The sequence below is a fragment of the Aulonocara stuartgranti genome (assembly GCF_965226115.1).
Source record: "Aulonocara stuartgranti genome assembly, chromosome: 7".
Lineage (NCBI taxonomy): Eukaryota > Metazoa > Chordata > Actinopteri > Cichliformes > Cichlidae > Aulonocara > Aulonocara stuartgranti.
The window spans coordinates 20,317,071-20,329,955 of record NC_138945.1 but is presented as its reverse complement, the minus strand read 5'-3'; the positions used below and the strand labels follow the sequence as shown (position 1 = coordinate 20,329,955).

Here is a 12,885-nt window from a genome sequence, read left to right as displayed (position 1 = left end):
AGACGGCGGTGGGTTTGAAAACAATTTGCCGGGAGTCCGGTGTTCTCACGGCGCTAGTGAGCCTAGCTCCCGGCTCGCTATCGAGCTAGTGGGTAACAGACGTCTCCGAAAACGTCGGAGCGCTTTTGAAAATATGTGGTGTCCTGATAAACTGAGCAGATATTTGAGGTTTACACAGCTACATTCTCGCCTGAAAATATGTTAAACGTTTATTTTGTGACCCAGAAAGAATAATAAGAGTAATATTAAAACTAACTAACTACCGCCATTGTTGGAAACTAAGCTGGGCCGCGCTATGAATTCTGGGACACAGCTGCTTCTTCTTCTTCGGGGTTTAACGGCAGCTGGCATCCTTGTACATGCTGTGCTGCCATCTTCTGTTTCAGTCCGTTATTACACTCTTAAATCCTGCTATTATTCCTGCGTCTTTTGCGATCTTACAAAGCTTCAAACGACACGTCGACTATTAAATCAGTCGTCGACGATTTTGATAGTCGACGTAATCGTGACTAGTCGACAAATCGTGGCAGCCCTACTGACAATAAGACTAATTATTGTGATATTTGTCAGAGAAGTTACCAGACCTGGTGTTTCATGTGGATTACACAATCACTTTAAATCAAATTAAAATTAGGGATGGGTACCGGTATCCGGTGCCATTATGGCACCAGTTCTGACATAAACGATAGTAACCAGACCGAAAAGCAGTGCACATTTCGGTGCTTTATTTCGGTGCTTTTTTTCCTGAGATGTCACACACTTTGGATTCTAGCCAATCATTTTACCTTTGCAAGCATAGTAGGCGGGCCCAGGTACGCATGTTCTTTTAGAGCAGAGCTACAGATTAAAAATGCCCAAGGCCAAGCGGTCAAAAGTCTGGCTGTACTTCACAGCAAAAGATGCAAACTCAGCAGCCTGCAACAAGTGCTTTAAGGTGATACTGTGCAAAGGAGGTAACACCTCGAATCTGATGAAACACCTGGCGACGTATAGCATTTTGTTAAAAGCCGAGAAATGCACCGTATTTGATAGCTTGCTGCGAGACCTCACACCGTGCACTACTACTGTGGGTGTGGTGCCTGTTATCGGACCTGGAGCAACATCCCCCAAAAACACGAAGAGGAGAGTCCTGGCCCCTAGCCCTGCCAGTGTAGCAGAAATGATGACAGATGATGATGGCAGCAGCAGCCGTTCTTCTCTGCGTGAGTAGCTTAATGTTGTTCGTGTGTAATTTACGTTGAGTAGGCTAACCACGTTATTACATTAATGCATGTAAGGTGAACTAGCAAACACCTTCGTAGTTACACGCGGCTGTCTTCTTGTTTGATGGCAGATACTCCCTTCACCCTGGCCAAAAAGGCTAAAATGAAAAAGTGGAAAACAGCTAAACATGAGAAGTTTTTGGATAAAGTTTGTGTTTTTTCCATTGTTTAAGCACTGCTTCCAGCCAAGAGTGATGCCATATATGCTCCATAGCTGCAGAAAAGGCTAACATTGTTATCTTTTTACAAAAATACAGCTGAACATGGTAGGTTTTTGGACAAAGTTTGTGTTCTCCATTCTTTAAGCACCGGCACCGTTTCAAAAGTACCGGTTTGGTACTGGTATCGGATAAAACCTAAACGATACCCATCCCTAGTTAAAATAACATATTTGTCACAATTTATACTCACTGGAGGAGGCTGATGGGAAGGAAAGGGTTAAAATGATCAAGGCTGTCAGCCTGAAGATTTATTGGAAGAGAGGATGCCAAATCTGTGTTAGAGGATGAGGCAGAGGCTCTGTTTGACTGGCCAAAGACAGCAGTGCCTTCGGAGCCCACGCTGTACAAGGACACAGAGCTCGAGGACTTGGAGATGGGCTGAGAAGACAAGTGGTGGCCTGATTCTGCAGGAAAAGAAACCGTGAAGGTTTTTATGACTCCAAGTTTCTTACTATACAAATGTTTCTATTTATTTATTTTTTCAAATTAGTGGTGACAAGCACGGGTAAACTTCAAGTCTAACAGTAGAACCGGGTCAAGTTCATCATAAGAAAAATTCAAAGTTAAGATACAAATATATATTAGGTCTGAACAGTGATCATTAACATACTACAATAGTTTTTTACCTTGTAGCTATAGTCTGTTTAACATAGTAACTATGGTCTTTTATTAAGGCTTAATGATTAAATATTTATAGCATGTAGGTTTTGCATTATATATTTTCTATGAAGTGTTTTCTGTCTGGTGAATATAAACATTGACATACCCTTGTTGTCTTTGTCCTCCTGCAGTCCTTTAACAGCTCCCTTGTATATCATGACTTGAACTCTCTCCAAATCAGCAAGAGACACAGTCTGTTTGATGGGGCAGTGTCTGACTGCCCACTTCACCATGCTCTGCACCACATACTGCAGCACCGATCTCAGCTCAGCACTTTCATCCCACTGTTTACTGCCAGCTTTAGCTTGGTCACAGTTTGGACTGGACAGGGAACTCCCCGAGGAGTTGGGGGGCTCATGTTTTGGCACTAGAAGCAGATCTGACAGTTTCTCACAGCTAAAAATGACAGTCAGGGATTTCAAACCTCCAGTGAGAAGGTATGACACTCTGAGTGCCCTAAGTTCAAGTGCAAAGGCATCCATTCTGGAAGTCTGGAATGTCTGCAGAGGCTGAGCTTGAGAGGTCAACTCCTGCAGGTCAGTGATCTTTGCTGCATCTTTGGTTGAGGATGGTGACGAGACACTCTCATCTTTTTGCTCCTTTTTCCTTTCATTTTCTGTCAGCCACGTGACATCATCTTGTATGTCTTTATCCAGGTATTCTTTGATGTTCTCCCCAGAGTACTTCCTTCTCGGGGGCACGTGAGCACCTAGCCAACCCTGTTCCTCCAGCAGCCCCATCAAATAAATCAGATCTAACAACACTGTTGGTTTGAGGCCTCCCAGGCGGGTGACATCACAGCAGGATATGTCACAGGGATCCAGTGAGATGATCGGCGTGTCGCTGGGTGACCAAGAATTCATGGAGCTTAGTTATTGGGAAGGATGGGAAGAACCCACAGATACAGCATGGAGTGATACCAGGACGGATTCAACAGGGATTAATGGATTTAAGAATGAAGAGGAAGAAGCAAGAAAAAAAAAGTAAGATCAGCAGGCTAAATGATGAAAATAAAGTAAAAATGTTAGACTGTAGAGAGAGTGAAAAACAAACTAACAGAAAGGGAAAGAGTAGAATCATACACATGCTGAAAGGACCAAGACAAGAAAATATAAGAATCATTTCATGGAGGTTAATGAGAATCGTCATTTACGAAAAAGAGAAATAAATTCATCAGAAGTAAGTGGGAATATGATCTCATTTTGTAATACCTGACAGAGAGGTCTGCTTCTTCCCACTGTAGCTTGGCGAGAGAGCTTCCTTCCTTTAGAATGCCGAGAAGAATAGCTCGACGCCCGCTGGGTTTGTGCAGGCAGAGGCCTCCAGCACGGAGACCGCCATCGACTCCTCCAATCAGAGCAAATACCGGCCACACTTCAGTGCAAAGAGCAGCCAGCTTGGCCTCAGACAGACACCGACAGTGTGACAGCACGTCCTTTGTGTGATCACCAGTCAGGTCCTTGTCGTTCTCTTCCTTCTCATTGTGTGACGCACTGAGGCCTGCAGAGGAACATAAGACACTGACAGTAAAACAAAGCGTAACATCCATTTGGCAAACAAGTGCCACACACTCCTGGTATCCCACTGCAAGTTGATCATGAATCCTTAAACCTAAATAAAATCCTAAACAAGTGAAATGGACTTCAAGTGAATATTGATAATAAGGACAAAAAAGTTACAAATAAAGCATAAATATAAGGGGTTAGTATTATTTTGAAATAAATAAATAGACCAGTGTGGGGAAAGCAGCTTGTTTAAAGATTAATTAATACTGCAGTTGGTGTACATCACTACATTTGTATACAGATTCAGTGGTCCCTTGCTATAATGCGGTTCACCTTTTGCGGCCTCGCTGTTTCTCGGATTTTTTTGTATGGACTTTTCCATGGTTATTTTGTATTTTTTGGGGTTTTTCCAGCGCACTGTGTTCTGCGTCTTGATTGATTGACAATGGTCTACAGCCAATCTCGTGCTGTGTCTCTTGTACAGTACAGAATGCGTTCAACTTGTCAAATTTACAATCTTCGATTGCTAGCAGTGTGACTCTGAAGTGCTGTACTGTATGTTTGTAAGTTTTCTACCCAACAAACACAACAATGTCCACGAAATGTTTTGTCCCTGCGGGTTCCTTTGGTTTCATTCTATAATACTGGACTTATTTTTCTACGGTTTGAACTTTGAGACTGTTTAAACAAGAGAGAAAAGTGTGAACATATTCATGCCTGTCTGAGAAAAGTGTATAAAGTGTGTAGTGAGGGGTTTTACAGCCTTAAAACATCTATAATAATTGTAAAAAAATAAAGTTGGCTACTTCGTGGATTTCACCTATCGCGCATTATTTTTGGAACGTTACTCCCACGATAAGGGACCACTGTAATATCTGAATTAATGCCCATCAGTCTTTCTCCTTACAGATAAATACAGACAGATGAATAGAGTTTTCTATACTAGCAAAGTGTTACTTAACTTTTTAAAGAAAACCTAAGTTAGGTGTGTTTAAAAGCGAGCAAGTTAAACATGTGACCGCTGGGCACGCTGTCTTCTCCCCACTGTCCTATCATAATAAAAGATTAAAAACCTAAAAGAAAACAGAGGCAGAATCACTATTTAAGGGGGTAAATGACCTGTACTGAAGTTTCCTGAGTTATCCTCTCTCAGCAGGGGACCAATGAGCTCCAGGTGGGTATGAATATACTGGTTTATGTGCGGGGACCACTGGTCACACTGGTGGAGCCGACGCAGCAGATGCACTGTTGACTCGAGTAGCACAGTAGCCCGGGGGCTGCAGAGAGGGTCTCCAGGAAGCAGACTGCTGGGCATGCCTCTCATCTGGAGATCACTCAGAGCCACCTGTGACGAGTACAGAATTTCACGTGTTTGGGGGGTTTTGCAGTACAAAATATTTTTGAAACATATTGTGCAGTATGTGAAACAACACAAGTTTTTTCCATGTATAGCCCAGTGCAGCAATTATCCAGTAATATGATGTTAGGGCAAAGCCTGTATGCGTAGCTGCTTGTGTTTCCAGATATTTAACGTTGCCCATGCTTATTATAAATCTGATTCAAATAAATAATAAATCTAATAAATCTGTGCAGTACACCGAGTACCTTCTCTCCAGGGTTACTGCTGTAGAATAACACACAAGGATATAGTTCATTAGCGACCACACTTTCAAATGCCAACTTTGGCTCCTAAAAGAAAAAAGGCAGACAAAGATTAAACAAGAGCACAGGACTCAATCTGAGGAATACTGACAGTAAATATTTGACCAAACCTTGTCATTCTTAGCAAATGATACAGTATGAGCCTCCATGTCCAGGATGCAGGTGATGGTGTCACCCTGTGTAAAGGAGGGAAGTGTGCGCACCAGTTCCCCTCCATGGTAAAGGTTGCCACTATAAGCACGATACAGCCACATATCTGTAGTTGTATGGTGGTTGTGATCTCTAACTGGCCAGCGAGAAACACCAACACACGTTCCCTCGTTGCCTCTATTCTCTTTGGTAATGTAGAACTGTGGAGAGAAGCGGCATAGTGTGGTAAATTCTAATTTATAAACTACAATTAATATAACAAACTTTGAACTGTGTAATTGTGGTCCATGTACAGAGTAAACTAGTACTCACCTTCCATATAAAACAGCCAGAGTTAATGGCAGTGGTTGCCAAACCGTAGCCTTTCCCTCCAGAACCATGTGAGAGGATGTTCCCGCTCTCCAGAGAACAGCACATTAGTTTGTGTGGGTCAAAGGAAAAATCTCCAATGGGAATACATTCATCATTGCTGCCAGGATTCTACGAAACAATGGATTTGATACATAATTAAACATTTGATAAAATATTAAACATGTATGTTATGTATTAAACACTTAATTTATATATTAATGTTGTTTTCTTTGTTCTTCTTAATTGCACTTACAGAAGTTTGTTGTGGAGTAAAAAAAAATCATTTTGGGATCAACTTGAAATACAGGCAGATGTGAAATGTAAAAGTAAGATCAGAGGTCAAATCTTTTTGTTGTGGTGCAAACTACAATGTGGTATTTGGAAACCACATACTCCAGTATCATTTCCTAAACATTGCCAGTACAAAGAGAGGCAGTAAAATCTGACGGATAGTCTTAAAGATCCACAGACTTTAAAGACAGACCTTGAAGAAGAGGTCAGAGGTCCAAATTAATGTTTATATATAACGTTACATAGCATTATTATAACTTTGACCTTCGGATTAAGCCACTGACCTCAACAAGGAGAGCGCAGAAGTCAAATGCGACATGATATTTTAAATCTTTAAACAGTACTTTCTGTATGTTGACAATACACATCACACTTGGAAGAATGGAAGTTTTAAGGCTTTTTAAAAAACGTTTCTACCAAGAGGTGAAGTTTCAATGGACTGTTAACATGACCCCTCTACACCCCTGCAGCTTTATCAGAATGAATTCCAAAGTTTTCGAGCTATTGTGTTCATAGAGTGACACGCACAGGCGCAAACTCTACTAAAAACATAACCTCCTCTGCAAAAGTAATCTTAAGCAAATATTGCAAAATAATGTGTGTCAATGAAAAGATGTTAATGATGAAGTGTTTCTGCATACAGAGGGTGGTAACTGCTGTGGACAACACACTAAGACAAATCAGAAATCTCACATTAATTCTAAAAAAATAAAATAAAATAGAATTTTGAAAAAAAAAATAGAAGTACATGACTGAAAGTTAAACTGAAAATAAACAAAGACAGGAAAATCCCATTTTCATGAAATAATAAATACAATAATAAAACATTATAGAGTTTAGTTTTATTTGAATTATTAAAATTCATTTCACAATCCTGATGTAATAATTTTGATAATTAATCCTACTTGTACATTTCTATCCTCTGACACTTTTCATCTCAGCCTACCACAGAGAACAGGCCCATCTGTTCCATCGAGTGGCCCCACTGTTTTCAGTTTCATTGCTGCCAGGAAAGCATTTCATTTTGCCGTAAACAGCATTTCCTCGTGGATTACTGCTATCCTTGGCTATTTTCAACAGAGAAAAAGTGAAGGCACTTTTTGACATTTTTATGTGGCTTTTGTTTGGCTGGATGAAAAATTTAATAGACTGCAAAAATACTCAAATGTGATCTAATGTTTTAAATACAAAGATGAGGATTGTTTATGCAACAGACATGATTTCTTTTCTGCAAATCAAGACAGTATAAAACACGAGCAAATAAAAACACACAAGTTTAAGGGTGTGTAGTATTATTTTGTGTAACCGTTTCTCTCAAAAGGTTATCAGTCTACAGTGCAGGGAAAGGACAGTTAAAAAAAACAAAAAATGACTCCTATCACTTCAGATCACAGTAAAAACACAAATAATAAAACATAAGTGAGACATACAGAGAAGTGCACATGCTTAAGATGAGCCGATAAGAAGCTGCTGCTTTATTAATATGTAATGCAGTACATGGTGTTCATAATGTCTTACCCCTTTGTCTTTTTCAGGCATTTCTTCATGGTTGCTCTGACTTAGAGGCTCCTCCCACATATAAACAGACAAGAGCTGAAAGAGTTGTTTAACAATCTACAAGAAAACAGGGAAAAATACAAGTGGGTAATCCTGCATTCATCACCTTTAACATGTCATGCCAACTTGGTACTGTTCAGAACACTCAAGTATTCTTGACCTATTTTGTTCAATTGTTGCATTTACTATATTTACATGTTTACATCATACCTGTTCAATGTGAACGGGCTCAGAACAAGCAGGTAACAGTCGTTCTAAAACGTGGAAGGTCAGAAGCTTAGTGCGGAGGTTCTGGAAGCGTGGAGATCCTGAAGAGTAGAGTTTTGTGATATTAATTTTAAAAGCAAAGTGCAGTCTTAACAGTAGTAACACAGATTTTTTTGTTTGTTTTTTTAAATATGCCTTACCTAAAGAGCACTTGTGTGAAATAATGGCCATGAGTGGATCGATCCATCTTATAAATGTAGAAAGTCTTTTCATTACTCTTAATGACAGTACACGCCTCAGAAACACCAAGAAATCTGCAAGCTGGGATTCAACTACTTTGCTGTTTTCTGCTCCTAAAACAACATAAAGAGAAGGAAGAACATGCTCAGAGGGGTGACTTGATTTAATGGTTTTACAAATGCCATATCCACCCTTTATTATTTCTAAATTTGCCCCACCGACTAGATTTGTGTAGGACTCCACATCGGTTTTCTCGGCTGTTCCCATCTCTGCTATCTGTTGCTGGTGGAAATTGTACAAGATGTTCTGGAGCTGCTCACACATCACCTCCATAAGGGCCTGGGATACATCGATAGGCAGCAAATCCTCACACGAGCTATAAGCACAGGTTAAATTTTTATGAAAATTTTAGACAAGGGTAAAGAAAAGAAAATAATTAGTAATTTATATATACTTTGTTTATTTATTTATGTTTTTATAACCTCTTCATTCTCACCTTGCAGCTACAGTCAATATCTGAAGCAGGCGGGCACAAGCGAGCCTCACGGCTCCACCCAATAGCATAGATCCAGACGCTGTAGCTGCAAACCAGCCCTGGTTGATCAGCACACAGCTGTTGTTGGTCAGCGTGGAAAGAATTTCCAGGATGCCACATTTGATGACTAGCACCAGATCCACAGGCTGGTAACGGAAATTCAGTGCAAACATTGTGGCAAGAAGAAGGTGCTGGCAAGAACCTGAGTGTGACAGAGACAATATGTTAAATATAAATATCAAATATATATTAAAACCTAAACACTGCAACACTGTGTAAGAAAAAACCTACCTGGATGTTTTCTTTCAAACAGGACTCTCTGTTTAAGAACACGCACCACCTGCTGGTAGAAGGTGTGGGCTGCAGACTGTAAGTCTCTCTGTGTATCCAAAGAAGCTGAATGTGTGCCACACTGCATTGAGAAAAGAGGGGGGAAAAGACAGCCAAATGAAGCATGGTTACAATTTTCAGTGTCTTTCTCTTCTCCATCCAGATTAGAAAGCATATTCATTACTTCTAAACGTCTTTCCATATAGCTATAAGATGTACCATGTAGTGCTGAGTCTCATAATTAGCAGAGTGGGAGCCAATGATTTGTGTTCCTAAGGCAAAGCATCCAGACAGGAACTGCAGCTGCACAGACTGCAGCAAAGCAGGAAACGGGTTGGATGCTGTGGATTCACAGCTCTTTTCTTCCATCTTAGACAGAAAGGCTGACATCTGACACAAGGCCTCCAGCCGCATCTGATCAAAACAGACAGAGTTTGTAGATCATAAGAGACTTTCAAGTTCCTTACAGAACACCATTTCGGGCCCACAACAAACAGCATCAATTTGTCATATAAAAGAAAGATTTGAATTACCTCAGCCCGCTGTTGCTGCTGCATAATGGCAAAAGTAATAGACTTTGGATCTGCCTGACTACAACTCTGACCAGGGGAAAACACCGTTGAGGAGGGCGATAAATGGGGCAGGCTTCCATAGACAAAATGAAACATCTGGTTAAGAATAGGCAAAGTGTTGTTGCTGTAGTGGGACATGGTGCTGGATGGGCTGATGCACTGTCGCAGGCGATCCCAAGCATCTTTCATTATCCCCAAAGAACACAGAGGTAAACCTAGAGCAAAGAGAGGCTCTTGTATGAAGGACTATAAAACATCTCATTCATTCTCTTAACATCTTTTTCTGGATATTATCTTGACTTGACAGGCAACAAGCTATTAAATTATTCAATATTATTAGATTATGCAGAACAGTTAAAACAGTCAGGCTGTCATATTGATCAAAATGTTTTGCCTAATGTGATCAGTCTTTATTTATTCTGCCTGCTACAAATTCTTATGTTATTTTTAAAGAAAATGATAAAATACAAATCTCCAAGTCCCATTTTGTGCAAAAGAGCACTTGGGTCTTGTTTCCCAAGGGTTACCTGACAATAATTTACCTGACAAACCCAGACTTGAGCTGTCTGGGTTTGTGTTTTTAGTAGAACAATCAGTGTCTATACAATCTCTTAACGACAGCGTACAAAAGAACTGCCTGAAAATGTAGGTTATAACATAATCAGTAGATGATCTGAACTTTCCACCTACCCATTTTATTCCTTGCAGATCCAGAGGTGTTTTTGGACTGATCAGACTAAATGAGACATAAGAGCAGTACATTAATACTGATGAAGAGCTGTAAAGCCAAATTCTGTTAGAAGATTTTGATAGTACAATATTGACCTGTTTTCTTCCACTGACAGTGACTGTAAGGGATTCTGCCGACAATTTCCTGAAAGATGTTGTGGACAGTTAGTGCAAAAACTGCTAACACAGAACACAAATACACTAAAACAAACACACACAGCATACCACAGTCTTTACCTCCCTCCAGTGTTCACAGCCTGAACGTTCTCCCTTTCGCTGGGTTCCACCCAAGCAGGCCTGACCCCCAGCAGAAGGAAGAGGCATCGGGACACCACCAGATGGCAGACAGCAGGGAAAGACAAGCTTTCCTCAGATTCCCCATTCTTCTCCCACTGCTGCTTGGAATCAGGCTCTCCCTCAGGGCTGACTGGGCTCTCCACGCTGCTCTGAAGGGTGGAAGTGCCGAATGACTCGTAGACTGTCACATTCTGCTGCACTTGCATGGCTTCCCGAGTGGCCATGAATGATTCTAGGACTTCTGCAGGGACATCGAAAGATGTGTGAAAATAAGATGTGTCATATTTCTTTCTGTGTGTGTGGCTGTGCTGTTTATTAGAATAAGAACAAATACAGTTTGCATTTCTAACCTGACAGGTAAACACGACTGCCAAATCTGTCATCGTCTGCAACCTCTTCCTGGTTGTGGTTTGCTGCGGGTGACGGGGGCACCTGCACCTCCCGGCTACAGTGTCCTACTGATTGCTGCTCATTATCCTTCCCCACCTGCTCCACTGAGGTACATGGCTCTTGCCTTTCCACATCAGGACTTTGAGGAGACTGAGAGATCTGCAGTTTAAGTAAATGCTTTAAATACATATCTGTAATTTTACCTGATAAAAATGATCAGATTACTATAAGTTAAAAATCAATTAATGGACAGAAATGAAGCTAATCACAATCATGCAGCAGTATTTACAAAAACATACATTTTAGATAAAGTGTTTACAAATTTGTTAAATGAAATCAGGATTACATATATTTAATTATACTGTAATGGTACCTGTTTAGTAGATGCTTCTACTTGTGTCATCCTTGAACTGCTTTTGAGGGTCATCAGAGCACTTCTGATTTTATAAACTGTTTCATAGATATACAACAGCATCTCACAGGGCTCATGGCTGTCTCAGCAGAGTAGATAAACACAGTGGAACAGGTTATACAATAATATACACTGAGGCAGGAAGAAAAAGTTTGACATACTAGAAACCCCTTCAGTGTTGTCCAATAGATCTTTGACTGCTTCAGTAAACTGACCTGTCCTGCCAACAGGCCTCACTCTGCAGGCCCGTGTGTTTCAGGAGAGCAGCCAGACAGCAGCGGCACACAATTTGCAGCAAACAATCACCTGAAGAGCCTCCATTCTCCCATTCTGCTATCAAAGCAATCAATACAGATCAATTTTAAAAAGACACAAAGAAAAACTTTCCACATTTTAACCAAAATTTAAATACATCTTAAAAACAAGATTCTCAAAATAGGAAGTTAGTTCAATATAAGCTGTATTATTAACAATATACACTTTCAAAATTATAGACATAAACAAGCACCAGTACCTTTGCCGTGAGCATAATCCTCCATCTTCTGCCATATGCCACCTGCAAGTCCTCTGGATGAGCCCAGTGCCAGTTCCAGTAAAGTCCGGGTTTCTTCAGTCAAGCTCAGCTCAGTGAGTCTGGCATCAGTACTGCCCAGCAGCACTACCTCGGTCAGCCATGTCATGCTTGAGTCTACAGATTAAAGCAACATGTAGAATGTTAATGAAAACTGCTCAGGATTAACTCAGACTATTTTCTTTGTTCTTTAAGAATAACGATAATGATACCTTTCATTTAAAAAGGTCAGGCTTCTGTGTGGCACAGTATCTTAAATGTATATATTTTTATCGTGAATAAGGCTACGTTCACACTGCAGGCGGAAGCGCATCAAATCCGATTTTTTTGACCCTATGCGACCCATATCCGATCATGGTATGACAGTTTGAACGGCACAAATCCGATATTTTCAAATCCGATCTGGGTCACTTTCGTATGTGGTACTGAATCCGATACATATCCAATGTTTTAGAAAGCGACTGCTGTTTGAACGGTCATGTCGCATTAAATCCGTCTTTTACGTCACCGACACAAGACAGACGCCAATTATCAGCGCCCGAGAAGACATCACGAACGCTTCCTGGCCATCCAGTGTAGATGTTAGTGAAACTGTTGGGAAGACAACGTGAACATTTTATTTGTACTGTATAATCTGCAGATTCTGACAGAAATCTGCAACTATCCTTTGAAGCACCGCTCCTCTAAAACAGCAATAAGGATCATTATTAGGTTATTTACATTATTATGTAAATAACAAAATAACTTAAAGCAAAAATTGGGAAACGTAAAATCCGAAGTCTTTATATTAAGGGCCGTCAGTCAAACAATATTGTTTGCTCTGGGTCTAAACAGAGCGCGTTGTGTGTGACGTCTTCTTTTGCGCATGCGGGCTGCTTTGAGCGTTCACACTAGAGCGCGTTCTGCTGTCGCATTTTAATTGTAGTGTGAACGAGCAGACAAA

The 12,885-nt window shown here is 40.6% G+C and overlaps 1 protein-coding gene across 7 annotated transcripts in view; it reads right to left on the bottom strand.

The window, feature by feature from the left end:
- LOC309711016 (putative E3 ubiquitin-protein ligase HERC1) overlaps positions 1–12,885 on the bottom strand; it is a 43,282-nt gene that overhangs the window by 15,732 nt on the left and 14,665 nt on the right. For 4 of the 7 annotated variants that reach the window (XM_082540970.1, XM_082540974.1, XM_082540971.1 and 1 more), the window contains 22 exons: positions 11,886–12,059; positions 11,587–11,704; positions 11,333–11,450; positions 10,920–11,118; positions 10,510–10,810; positions 10,369–10,417; positions 10,234–10,279; positions 9,505–9,758; positions 9,191–9,385; positions 8,933–9,053; positions 8,603–8,843; positions 8,325–8,482; positions 8,067–8,219; positions 7,870–7,967; positions 7,621–7,716; positions 5,773–5,940; positions 5,421–5,660; positions 5,254–5,337; positions 4,768–4,993; positions 3,355–3,643; positions 2,250–3,010; positions 1,674–1,887 (listed from right to left, as the gene is read on the bottom strand). In XM_082540970.1, the coding sequence (XP_082397096.1) occupies positions 1,674–1,887; positions 2,250–3,010; positions 3,355–3,643; positions 4,768–4,993; positions 5,254–5,337; positions 5,421–5,660; positions 5,773–5,940; positions 7,621–7,716; positions 7,870–7,967; positions 8,067–8,219; positions 8,325–8,482; positions 8,603–8,843; positions 8,933–9,053; positions 9,191–9,385; positions 9,505–9,758; positions 10,234–10,279; positions 10,369–10,417; positions 10,510–10,810; positions 10,920–11,118; positions 11,333–11,450; positions 11,587–11,704; positions 11,886–12,059 (4,303 nt within the window). The remainder of the gene's footprint in view (positions 1–1,673; positions 1,888–2,249; positions 3,011–3,354; positions 3,644–4,767; positions 4,994–5,253; positions 5,338–5,420; positions 5,661–5,772; positions 5,941–7,620; positions 7,717–7,869; positions 7,968–8,066; positions 8,220–8,324; positions 8,483–8,602; positions 8,844–8,932; positions 9,054–9,190; positions 9,386–9,504; positions 9,759–10,233; positions 10,280–10,368; positions 10,418–10,509; positions 10,811–10,919; positions 11,119–11,332; positions 11,451–11,586; positions 11,705–11,885; positions 12,060–12,885) is intronic. The other 3 variants (XM_082540973.1, XM_082540976.1, XM_082540975.1) reach the window with 2 other exon arrangements.